Here is a 13,328-nt window from a genome sequence, read left to right on the forward strand (position 1 = left end):
CAAAACTTTACAGTTGAATTTTAATGTTTTCAGAATCATGTTTTTAAGTAGATTTTAATCCCTGAATGTTCTTCTTTTTTTTTTTAACTTTATAGGCAGAACAGATTATATTTGATCATTTTTCTGATCCGAAATTTGTTGAACAGTTAATTACTTTTCTATCTTTAGAAGACAGAAAAGGGAAAGATAAGTTTAATCCTCGACGGTTTTGCCTCTTTAAGGTAACTATTATATATCTTCTTCATAAACGTAGTGACTGTCAATTTCCAGGTTCGTAAGTTTTAAAGTACTTGATTAAAGTTGAGTTTAGTTATCTGTTATCTTCATCTAAAATGGCTCTGAAAGTAATACCAATCATATTTATCTTGGCTAAAGGTCTAGGACTCACAAAAAAAAAAAAAAAGCAAGCTTTTTAGTATTTATCTTTAATATTTGTAATTAGCAGTAGAAGCAAAAAGCCAAAATCCACAAGACTATATGCATTTGTTGTTTATTTGATATTTTTGAGGTATGTGTGATACTTTTAAGGTCAGAAAGATTTTAAATTTGTATTTCATTGATTATATTTAAAGTGACATGTTAAATAACAGTATTTTTACCATTTTAACTTATAGACATTGTTAAAGCAGTTCTAAAGGGGGAGAACATGGAGTTTTTAAGCACAATAGTAAGGTAGTAAACAAATACAAGCATGTTGTTAAGGATATGCTAGTTATTTGAGTACTGAAGAACTTTCTGTTGTTGTTTGTTTGTTTAGGGTATATTCAGAAATTTTGATGATGCCTTTCTACCAGTTCTGAAGCCCCATTTAGAACGTTTGGTTGCAGATTCACATGAAAGCACCCAGCGATGTGTTGCAGAAATTATAGCTGGTTTAATCAGAGGCTCTAAGCATTGGACATTTGAAAAGGTGAGGCATTTGTGCACATTCCCTCTTAGAGCTGCATTATCCATTTATGTAGCAATTCCCAATGCATTAGATATTAGCACCTAGAATACAAAATGTTCACTTCCATGTTGCTTTTGAGTATAGGTCACAAAATAGTGGTCTGTGGGTGGCGTTGAATGTCTTTTAAAATTTGTATTATTTTCCATCCAAATATATCATGTAAAGAGGATTTCAGTTTCTCTTGAAAAATAGAAAGATCCTGGAACACTGGTACCACATCGCTGCACTGTATCAGTTGGCTTGTGAAGCTCTGTCTAGCTCCTCATTAAATCTTTTCTCTTAAGCTTCCGTGCTCATCTGCACTACCCATTTGGTAGATAGCTGGGTTTGACAGCCTTTTTTTTGAGTACCCTGCTTTTAATTGTAAGATTAAGTTTTACATACCCACCCTGAGGTTAATTTCTTAGCAAAATGCCCTAGATTAAAAATAACCTGGAAAATGTAAGGAAGGCCTGAATATAAGGTAGACTACCATTTCTTCAAAGAAAGGACACAGATACTGTTTCTGGCAAACTTAGTTGCACATACTTTTAGGAGGACTGTGAACACTTTTTAATATATTAACTTAGTTATACATACTCAAATCACTTATTAAATAAAAGTTTTTGTTAGTTTGTAGTACTACCTTTTTCCTGCTCACATATAAGGAACAGTTTTATTTAAACATGTCATACATATCATTGTCATCCTGTCTCTGTCATTTTTGAGTTAGCCCTTTTCCAGAACACATCCCCTTTCCTTATTAGTTGTTGATGACATACCTTTTTTTTTTTTTTCCTTCTTTTTAATCAATACCTAGTGCTACCATTGGAAGTTTTATCCCAAACCCTCCCTCCCCATATGTCCTGTCTAGGTCCTTTTGACTAAAGTTCGGTCCCTGGACCTGCAGTATGGGCATCACTTGGGAGCTTGCTAGGCAAGTAGGATCGCAGGTCCCGCCCGGAGCTAATGAGTCAGAATCTTCATTTTTATCAAAATCTCAAGGTGATTTGTATTCTCATTAAACTGTGAGAAGCATCTGTACACATATTCTCACAATCTCTATACAACTGAACACTTTTTAAAGGCTATTTATAGTCATCTAAAACTTGGAATTTGAAGATTATACTTCAGGCTACTCCTGGATTGTACTGAAATAGCATTGTTTTCTATATTAGGATTCAGTCAAGTGACCTTCATGAGCATGCAAAATAGAGGTGACTGAGGTTTTGTTTCAGCCCAGTGTACTGTGTTATTCAAAAATTTAAAAAGAACTTTTCAATAGTATGAGAGATTTTGTAAGGAACCATATAAAGTGTCTCCTCTTTTCTGAAAATTTTTTTTGGAAAATAAAATTCACCTTATACCTGGGTATGTATGATGGTAATACAGTGAAGTTACTTTCTTAAGATTATTTGGGTATTCTAAAAATAATTTGAATGAAGTAACAATTTGTGTGTTTCTATATGTGTGTTTGCAGGAAAGGATTGTTGAAGAAAAATTTTCTGAGTATCATTAATGTTTTCCCATGTATTTTATTTTGAGTAGGTGGAGAAGCTTTGGGAACTTCTGTGTCCTCTGCTTAGAACGGCGTTGTCCAACATTACAGTAGAAACGTACAATGACTGGGGAACTTGTATAGCAACGTCCTGTGTGAGTTCTCCTGCTCCCTTTTGAGTCTAACTGATCTGGTCAAACTCTTTCATACCCCATCTCAAAATGTGTAAAATCTCATTATACTTCTTGAATCTTAAAATTTTATCATCTTACATAATTGGCTATGGTTATGTATAACCTTTCAAGTAAGCCTCAAGTGATAACTCTTAAGTGATTATTGTACCTTCTCTGCCGTGGTAATGCATTTTTAGATTAAGTGACAAGTCAGATCATATGTCTGGAAATGTAACTTACATATAGATGTGACAGATGATACAAAGCTATGGGTGTTATTTTTGACACCAAATATGTCCAGAGCAGTTATACTTTGATTTAAAGACAGTCCATTTACCTAACAACAGTTTTGTCACTTTAGTCTTTCTGACATGAGCTATGATGAAACATTTGGATTTAACTTACCTATGGGTTTTAGTTTGATTTTCTATCATTGCGATTAGATTTAATTGCAGAATTGTGGGACCCCTGTTTTAATTGTTGCTTTATATTTTCAACACAGGAAAGCAGAGATCCCCGGAAACTTCACTGGCTTTTTGAATTGCTGTTGGAATCCCCTCTGAGTGGTGAAGGAGGATCCTTTGTAGATGCATGGTAAATAAGAAGGAGACTTACGAGGTTCACAAAAGATTTTTCCAACAGAAGATAACATCTTTGTTCTTGATGTATGAGTGGAAGTGAACTGTCTACAGTCCTATAGGCTAGATAATGTAACTAGTTTCTTCTGGGAGATAACGTGATCCAATTCAATACAACATACGATCCTAAGTAGAGATTACTCAGTTGAGAACAAGTAGGAGAAACAGAGGCAGCCTAAGCAACTCAGATATAAAGCAGAGCCAGCCTTCTCTGCTGCCACATCTTTTATATCAGGACTGCATTTTTGTACCATGACTGTATTAATAACTTTTTTTCACATGCTCTTCTTTTCATTCTTTCCTACTAGGAAAGAAGATAGTAATCCTTTTAAGGAAAAATATACTTGATAGAGCATAAGGAGCTGGAAAAAAATTACTGGACAAGAGCAAGAAATCTAGATAATCCTGTTAATGAGAAGAATAATTTATTACTATTATTATTATTATTAATATTAATCACTTGTGAGGAAACTTCCCATGCTTAGAGATTAACTCAACGAATACTCTAAAGTCAGCATTTCTTTTGATTATATAGTAATGGAGATGAAATGAGAACATGGAGAAAAGCGATTTAGCAAAAATAATGCTATCTTCATAATGATGCTGTTTTAAATTGTTGATTTGAAAATGAAACAATTTTCAGTGGAACACAGGGATTAATCTCTCCTGTCAATATGTAAAAGCAGAGAAGGGCTCTCACCCAACTCTCCTGTGCTTCAATTTTAGTCGACTCTATGTTCTGCAAGGTGGCCTTGCCCAGCAAGAGTGGAGAGTGCCTGAGCTGTTGCACAGACTACTGAAGTACTTGGAACCCAAGCTCACCCAGGTTTACAAAAATGTCAGGGAAAGAATAGGGAGGTGGGTATTGTTTTCTCTGTGGTATGGTATACCTCTTGAGTTATTTTTATTAACTTTAACGTCTCATAGTACATGCTGGTTATGTTACTGTTAAGTTTCACGATGTCCTCTTCTTCGAGTTTTGTTTTATATTGTGTTATGGTACATTAAACAAGAGGCTCTGTGAGGTAGGATGGCAGTGCGCTCACAAGCCAGTGGTGAGCAGTCGCCACACTCAGAATTGTAGGCCCAGGCTCCAGACCCTCTCCAGGAATTGTCTTGGGAACATTTACCTTAGTTGGGTTATACTTTTGAACCTTTAGTTTTATTGATAGTGTGGAATCCCTTCTTACTGTATGTATTTTATTTTACAGTGTGCTGACCTATATATTCATGATAGATGTTTCTTTGCCAAACACTGCACCAACAGCATCCCCTCGTGTCCCTGAGTTTACTGCTAGAATTCTAGAGAAATTGAAACCCCTCATGGATGTGGATGAAGAAATTCAGAACCATGTTATGGAAGAAAATGGAATTGGTGAAGAAGATGAACGAACCCAGGGCATTAAGCTCTTAAAAACTAGTGAGTGGCTAAAATTAGTAGAAACTCCCTATAAAAACAGATATTTTAGATTATCCTATTGACTTTTCTCTCCCTTTTTAAAAATTATGGTAAAATGTACGTAATATAAAATTTACCGTTGAGTGGCATAAAATACATTCACATTGTTGTGCAACCGTTTTTTTCATCCATCTTTAGTATTCTTTTCATCTTGCAAAACTGAAATAGTAACTCCTCATTCTCCTGTCCCCCAACCCGTGGCAACCAGCATTTTACTTTCTATCTCTATAAATTTGCCTATTCTAGGTACCCCATACAAGTAGAATTATACATTTGTCCTTTTATGTTTGGCTTTTTCCCTTGGTGTACTGTTTTCAGTATTCATCCATTCATCTGTTGATGGACATTTAGGTCGTTTTTTACCTCTTGATTATTGTGAATAATACTGCTATGAGCATTAATGAAGAAGTATGTCTGAATCTGTGCTTTCAGTTCTTTTGGGAATCGAAAGCAGAATTGCTAGACCATATGGTAATTCTATGTTTAATTTTTTGAGGAGCCATCAAGCTGTTTTCCATAGTGGCCCACACCATTTTATGTTCCAACCAGCATTGCAAAGGGGTTCCAACTTTTCCACATCCTTACTAACATTTGTTTTTTGTGTTTATGACTATAGCTATCCTAGTAGATAAGAAGAAGGTATCTCATGGTTTAGATTTGCATTTCCGTAAGGATTAATGGTTGAACATCTTTTCATTTGCTTATTTTCCATTTTTGTTTCTTCTTTGGAGAAATGTCTATTCAAGTTCTTTGCCCATCTTTGAATTAGGTTGTCATTGTTGAGTTGTAGTTCTTCTTATATTCTGGATATCAATCCCTTATCTTTGTTTTGTTTGCTTTTGATTGCCAAATGCAGTGTCACAAAGTTTTTCTCATAAGTTTTCTTCTAAGAGTTTCATGGTTTTAGGTCCTACATTTTGGTTTTGGTCTTCAGCCCTCTTTGAGTTAATTTTTGTACATGGTGTGAGATCAGGGTCCAGCTTTATTCTTTTGCTCATGATACCCAGTTTCCCAGCACCATTTATTGAAAAGACTCATTTTTCCATTGAATAGTCTTGGCACTCTTGTTGAAAATTAATTAGCCATGTGTGAGGGCTTATTTCTGGGCTCTCTGGCCTATTCAGTTCAATTCAGTGTGTCTGTCTGTCCTAATGTCAGTGCCACACTGTTTTGATTACTATAGTGGAAGCATGAGTCCTCTAACTTTGTTCTTTTTCAAAATTGTCTTGGTTATTGGGAGTTTCCCATTGTTTTTATATCTAAAAATTTTTTTTCAAGAATTCTGTGTGTAAACAACTAACTTAGTCATCTGTTTTGCTTGCTAAGATTTTCAAAGTCTAGTTTTAATTTGTACTTGGTGTGGGTGTTTATAAACTGTTAATAATTTGCTGACTCATTCTTTGAAAGTGGCTTCAGTCCCCTAGATTGGTTGATACCCTTTGTTATGGGTCCTGTCACACTGCTGATCAAATCTATGAAGTAACACAAATGATCTCTTTCTTTACATTGAAGAGATAATCAGAGTGGCTGTCTGACACTAGCATTGCAGAATTATTTTACTTTGTAGTGTCTAACTGGATAGCAAAGACTGGCTCTTTGTGTTTGTTTCCATTTAGTATTGAAATGGCTGATGGCAAGTGCAGGAAGATCCTTCTCTACAGCAGTCACAGAACAACTGCAGCTTCTACCTTTGTTTTTTAAGGTGAGTTTATGGCTGAAATTAAGAATGTCTCCAATATGAAAAGGAATATATGTATGTATATATATGACTGAAACGTTATGCTGCACACCAGAAATTGACACAACATTGTAAACCAACTGTACTTCAATTTTTTAAAAAAGAAGAAAAAAAGAGTACATTCCCTTTTGACCTTCAAAAGGAATTTATAATTATCATCAGATGGTTGTTAGGTTTTCAGGCGGTGTATGATTTGGTTCAGTCTCTAAGAATTAGAATAGTCACAGGAAAGTTATTAGGCAATAGTGGCTTAATATTTGTTGACATAATCTTTTTAATATTAGATAAGAATAGGATCTTAGTTAAGTAAAAAATTTACAGATTAAACATTGTTTCAATAATGACCAGTTTCCAAGCAATAGTTGGGGAAAGTACTGATAGCTTAAGAAATAAAGCCTCAGAGACATTTTTGAATATAAATCTGAGGGTCAAAATGCTCAGGATACTTTATTTTACAGTGTTAAATGGCACTATAACTGGTTCTAACAAATATCTGTAGGAAGTAACTTGTCTCTAGTAATCACACCATGACACTGAAATTTTATTTGATAAAAGGTATAATCTGAGGCAGTTTTAATTACTCATCTAGTCAGAGGATGAAGTTAATAAACTAAGGTTGATGTATTAGTTTCAGAGATGACAGTTTGTAGTCATGTTGTGGTTTGTTGTGGTTAGGAAAACAGTCCAGTCTTACTGGGAGGTGGGAAGGCTTGGCACAGTCAGCACCGCTGCTTGACAATTGTCAGTCGGTATAGTTGTTATCGTTCAAGCAGGGGGCCTCGTCGCTATTTATTAGCGAATGGTGTGCTCAACTTTTGATCAGCCACGGAATACTTTGTCTTTACAAAGTTTCAGAAAGATAGCACTACTGGTAATTTTCAAAAGATTCACTACTAAAATACTTTTTAAATACTGTGTAGGGCCTGACGCTCACGAATACCTTTGGGATCTTTGGAATGTAAAAGCGGACAGTAGCTGGCAGTGTGTATATAGCCTTTGTTACTTGTGGGTCCTTCGTGTAGATGGGGTTTGTCTTTAGGGCAGTGTTGCTTAAACTTTTTTCCACTGCCACATACAGAGTGGGTATAGAACATGATCTCATACGTTCATAAGTGTGTTATGTGCAATGAACATTGGGATAGCTGGAGTTCCACACCTTTTCTTTCATTCCAAAAAAAGTCAGAAATAGTATATGAGAGTGAGGTTGGTAGAAAGTTGATTTGAATCTACTTGAAATTTACAAAAGTGTAAACTGTTAGAAAGCTGTACTGCATAATTTGTGAGTGGCAGACCTAACATTTCACCTGAATATACAAATATTGAGGTTGAGAATCTCCTTTAGGCCTTTATGGTAAATGGGTCTGGGGTATGAAGGCATCACAACACAGATGAACAAAATTATTGTGTAGGTAATCAGATAAATATAATGAAGATAAAGAGAGGACCCTACAATTACTAAACTGTAGGGGGAGCACAGAAACAGTTGGAGATGAAACCAGAAATTCTGCTTTAGACATGCTTGAGATGTTTGTTACATTCTAAATGAAGTATTATTTATCCCATAAAAAGCCGTTTTATGTCCTCCCTCCCCCCACCCTCCAAAAACTCTTGATATATAGATCAAAGTGAAAGTTTCAGTTGTCTCTTCTAGTTTTAAGATTCTTCATATTGCTCAAGATTAAGAGAAGAGGATTTCTAAACCAAGAATAGTTTACAGAGCACTAGCTTTGGAGAAAGTAGAGACCTAGTTTAAAATCCTGTCTGTGACAGGTGCCACTAAAAAGTGGCCTTGCACAAGCTGCTAAACCTCTAAGATTATCTTCTTATACCTAAAGTGTGGGATATCAGTGGCCCTCAGAGTGGTTATGAGGATGAAATGAGGTAATGCCTGTAACCTGGAGAGCAGAGGGTAAAAGTAGGCACTTACATTATTTTTGTTACTAGTCTTTAACTGATTTTCAGTTTAGAATGATCAAGAGCTCAAATGGTGGTGGTCAGGGAGAGAGAGGGGACATGTTTCCTTCTAGTTTCAAACGTTACTAAATGTCCATCAGAACTCACCAGTGTAGTGTAATAGTTTTGTATACATCAAATTAGAGAACGATTTGCAGATGTTGTGATAATTGGTATGAAATCACATGCTCATGAGGGCATTTCTTCAGAAAAAATTATTCTTAATAATTAGAGGAAAGGAAGACCCTATAAAATACTTCCTTTGCTAAGTAAATGGGCAGCATTTTCTACAGGTTAACACAGTTTAACATCCATTAAGTCTTGTCTATGATATACTAAAAATAATAAACTTGTGTGATAACAAGGCAAAAGATTAGGATCTCTCTCTTTTTTTAATACCATTTGTATCAGTTAAGGTATTTTGATTGCAGGCATTAGAAACCAAATGACTATGACAAGAAAAGTAGGAAATTAGTTACTTAGAAGTGTCTAGGTAGTTCACAGAATAGGAGTAAAAGCTTAAGAACTAAGTAGGAGCCACACCAACTCTGAAGGCCTAGGTAGCTGAAACTAATAGCCATTTCAGAGTACCCTCTCCTTGCATGTTTATCTTTAAGATTCAGCAGGGAGGCTATAGCTCAGTGGTAGAGTGCATGTTTAGCAAGCATAAGGTCCTGGGTTCAATCCCCAGTACCTCCATTAAAAAATAAATAAATAAACCTATTACCTGCCCCCCAAATTAATAAAGCTCAATCTTCAAGATTCAGATGCCCAGAAGAAAAAGTCTCATGCTACTCTTTGTCTAGGGAGTATGGTCTCTTGATTGACAGCCTGACCAGAATAACAGAAAAGAAAGATGATTTTCCAAAGGTTAATCAAAACATCATTATCAGTAGGACTGGATATTCACTAGGAAATGCACATATTTCTGCCACAAATGACCATTAAAACATCCTTATTTCAAGTCTTAAGGAAAACCCAAATCGATACAGATCAGTTTGTTCTACATTATGGCCAGAAAGCAAAAGAAAATAATAGGCAATACTGAAGAAGAAAGCCCCCAAACTTTGTGGGCATAGACTTTTCCCCCCAAACTTTATATTTTGAAGGAGTCACAGGAAGTAGGCAAGGATTGTACAAAGAGGTCCCATGTACCCTTCACTCAAATTTCCTCCAATGGTTACATTTTTTTAAACTGTAGGACATTCAAAAAATCATAAAATTGAAACCAGTACAATGTGTGTATAATTGTCATTTTATCACACGTGTGGTAAAAACACCACCATAATCAAGATACAGAAACACTCCATCATCACAAAAATCTCTTTGAGCTACCCCTTTGCAGTCACACCTACCTCCCTGTCTCACTGTCCCTGACCCCTGACAACCACTAATTTGCTCTCCATCTGTGTAATTGTCCTTTCAAGAATGTCATATAAAAGGAGGTATGTGACCTTTTATAATTGTCTTTTTTCACTCACGTAATTCCCTTCAGACTCATCCAAATTGTTGCAGATAGGACTTTTTTTTTTCTTTTCTATTTTTGAACTCCCCCCTCCCCCCCATCGATGGGAAGGAAGATTATAGCATATATTTTTTTATGAAAGGGCTAATCCACCCCATTTGGTGCCAGAAAAATACTCCTAAACTTTAAGATTGTCTGGGTCTTAGCTTTTCTATAACCATACATGGTGATTCTTAGAAAATTACGGTGTACACATGTGCTCTTTTAAGTCATATTTTTTTAAAAGTCATATAATAAATAAAAAGAAAAATAATGCTTTTAGGAAAATATCAGAGTTGAAAATTGAGAAGTGAGTCAAAGTGAGTCAACTGAGATTCAGGTAAATTTATCTAAAAAGCAGTTGCTGATAGAGAATTATAGATAGTATTTCTTGTGATTTCTTGAAATGAACTAATGAAAGTATTCTTCTAAACTTAGAGGCTTTACTTTGTAACAGAAAAAGCTTTCATTCCACAAACAGTAGTGTTGCTTATAGATATATTCACTGCAGAATGAATTATCCAAGATTTTTATCTCACTAGCACGTAGAAGTAGTCTGTCCCACATGAGTTGTTGTCTGACATCTGTAACTGGTTAATTTGCTGTTAGGGCTTTGGATCATGGTACTCTATATAGTGAAGTTTGTCTGTTGGATTTCAGAATTTTGCTGTTTTTAGTGGAACATTTTAACCCATTCTAAACATGAGAATATTATGTCTTAATTTCATTCGTAAAACACATTTTTTTCTTGAATGGTATACTGAGTCAGCAGGTGAGTGAGTCACCTTAAATTTTTCTGATGGTAATGGTAGGCCTGCGAGCAAATGCATATCTTCTTTTTTATACTGCAGTTCAACTAGCCAAACTTAAATCATGTCATTTTTTCTGTGGGTGAATTAATTGGCAAAGGAAAACAACTCTATACATTGCCTAGAGATTTGGACTGTTGGTTATTTGTAATAATCCTTACACTGGCTTTGTTTCTTTGGTGTATATCCTTTTATACCTTTGCCTGTGAACACAGCTGTGCTATACACTGCACTGGGGTGTATGTGGGATTTTTTACCAAAAAATGGAACTATTTTATCTGCAAATTGACTTTTTTTTTAAACCTGATATTATGATGACCATCTTTCTACACAATTGCCTCTTATTTCACCAGTTTTCTACTGATGGGCACTCTGGTTATTCCCAGCTTTTGGTTGTTAAAAACAGTGCTCACAGTATTTTGCAAATATGAGTATATTTGTGGGATAATTAATGTGTGTAAAATTTTTGGGTAAAAGTAATTATGTTGGATACTGCCCTCCAAAGAGTCTGTATTGTATTCTCTCTTTCCCCACAACTCTTGATATTTTTAAAATCTTTGCTGCTTAAATAGATATAATAAATCACTGTATTTCTTTTATCAGACTATCTTCACATATAGCTATTTGAATTTCCTGCCGGCTTTCTTCTATTTTGCCTGTTTTCTGTTGTGTTTTAAATGAGTTCTGTTTTTATAATTTTCTTTATTTTTAAATGATGTTTTGAACTATGCCAATCCAGGATTATTTTTTATAAGCAGTTCTGTTTTCTTCTAACATTTTTGTGATTTTTATCTTTACATTTAAATTTGCAGCATAAGATGTAAAATTTATGTCAAAGTTGTATTAAATGTTGGTATAGAGCAGCTTAATTTTCAAGATAATACATCTTTTCTCCACTGATTTGAAATGAAATCTCATATACTTGGTTTAATAAAGGCTGCTAAAAGAAATTATTCTCATCAAACACTGGACACATTATCACAGAGAATTAATATATTCAACTTGGAGGACCAGTTGTTAAAGAATAAATTATCTTGACACTTGTTAAAATCATACGGAAGACTTTATTCAGGACTGCAGTGATAGGTGTAGGCTGTCTAAGTAGGAGAGAGAGATTGGACTCAACTCTGAATACAGCAAAGACAGCTGGGGATATTTAACCAACAAGTATTAGGAAAATTATTAAGAAGAGACTTCAGAGGTGGAGGATTCTTGCTGAGGCTGAGAGCAGGTCAGGATGATCAGATTTTCAAGGGTAACAGATGAGGAATTTGATCAGATATAGATGCTAAGGGATGCTCTCAAAACAGATTGATCAGATCCTTGCTACATCTGGGCTCAGAGGAGCCTGTCTAAAGTTTGGTCAAAGATAGAATCTTTGTCATAGTAAAGGTATGGTTAAGTTCCCGTTTGTTAATAGGTATGCAAAGAAATGCTTGTTTAAAAGGAATTTTAAGTGGTGGGGGGAATTTATAGATTCTTTTTAAAAATATTTTTAATTGTTAAGAGAGATACACCAAATGCAGTGTCAAGTGGTCATTATGTTGAACCAGTTTCTCAAAAAACAGTTGTAGTAACACAAGTGTGAAATAATTGGGGAAATTAGAGCACTACTACTGAATATTTTATGTTATAACTATAATGAATTTTATGTATGATGTCATTACACATTTTTATAAGAAATTTTATCTTTTAGAGATAAACAATAAAATATTTATGGATGAATTACATCTGGGATTTGCTTCAAATAATTTAATTGGGGGAAAGGGAACCAGAGGGGAATGAAAAATAAAAAGACTAACCATGAATCTGTCATTGTTGAAGGGGTGATTGATTCATGGGGGTTTATTATACTGTCCTCTAGCTTTGTATATGTTTGGATTTTTCTGTAGAATTTGTTAAAAGTAGAAGTGTGATTTTGTTCATGTAAGGATGCCTTTGTATTTATTGGCAAGTTTTCCACTTATGTCTTTGGTTTGTTTTATTGTTCTCTAGATTGCCCCAGTGGAGAATGACAATAGCTATGATGAACTGAAAAGAGATGCAAAGTTATGTTTATCACTAATGTCTCAGGGGTTGCTTTACCCTCATCAAGTGCCTTTGGTACTTCAGGTGCTAAAACAAGTAAGTGTGTAACAAATACTTACATCTTTCATTAGAATTTTGGTTTACTATTCTGAGAATTTCACATTGTCAGCTGCAGTACACACAATACCTGATCTTTGCGTTCATTTTGAATTTTCCTCTAGTACGAGAGAAGACTTACGTTGACCAAAGAAACAGGTTTAGATTCTTTACCTGGCTCTGCCACCAACTTCTGTGACCTTGGTCAGGTCACTCAGCCCCCAAGTTACCTGTTTACACAAAGAGCTAATTATTGGGGCACCTTGAATACAAGGTGCTTATGAGGGAGGGGGATGGGCATTCCCTTTACCATTTCCCCTTTATTTTATTCACTTATATTGTCTGATCTGTGGTTGGAAGACTTAAGGGAGTGTATATTTTCTGGTTGCACTGTGTGCTCAGCTTTAGCCAGGTCATACATATGCTGTATAGTATAAAAATGAACATGTTCCCATGGTTTTCAGATTTTTAAGTTTGATAACTACTGAAAGATATTTTGTAACA

General features: G+C 35.1%; 1 protein-coding gene across 1 annotated transcript in view; it reads left to right on the top strand.

Annotated features, from left to right (window-relative positions):
* PSME4 (proteasome activator subunit 4) overlaps window positions 1-13,328 on the top strand; it is an 85,335-nt gene that overhangs the window by 63,651 nt on the left and 8,356 nt on the right. Inside the window, exons 35-42 of the mRNA XM_010990271.3 lie at window positions 96-221; window positions 758-910; window positions 2,477-2,581; window positions 3,102-3,193; window positions 3,964-4,095; window positions 4,449-4,657; window positions 6,313-6,398; window positions 12,696-12,824. Of these exons, the coding sequence (XP_010988573.2) occupies window positions 96-221; window positions 758-910; window positions 2,477-2,581; window positions 3,102-3,193; window positions 3,964-4,095; window positions 4,449-4,657; window positions 6,313-6,398; window positions 12,696-12,824 (1,032 nt within the window). The remainder of the gene's footprint in view (window positions 1-95; window positions 222-757; window positions 911-2,476; window positions 2,582-3,101; window positions 3,194-3,963; window positions 4,096-4,448; window positions 4,658-6,312; window positions 6,399-12,695; window positions 12,825-13,328) is intronic.

This window comes from Camelus dromedarius, chromosome 15 (genome assembly GCF_036321535.1).
Source record: "Camelus dromedarius isolate mCamDro1 chromosome 15, mCamDro1.pat, whole genome shotgun sequence".
In the NCBI taxonomy this organism is placed as follows: Eukaryota; Metazoa; Chordata; class Mammalia; order Artiodactyla; family Camelidae; genus Camelus; species Camelus dromedarius.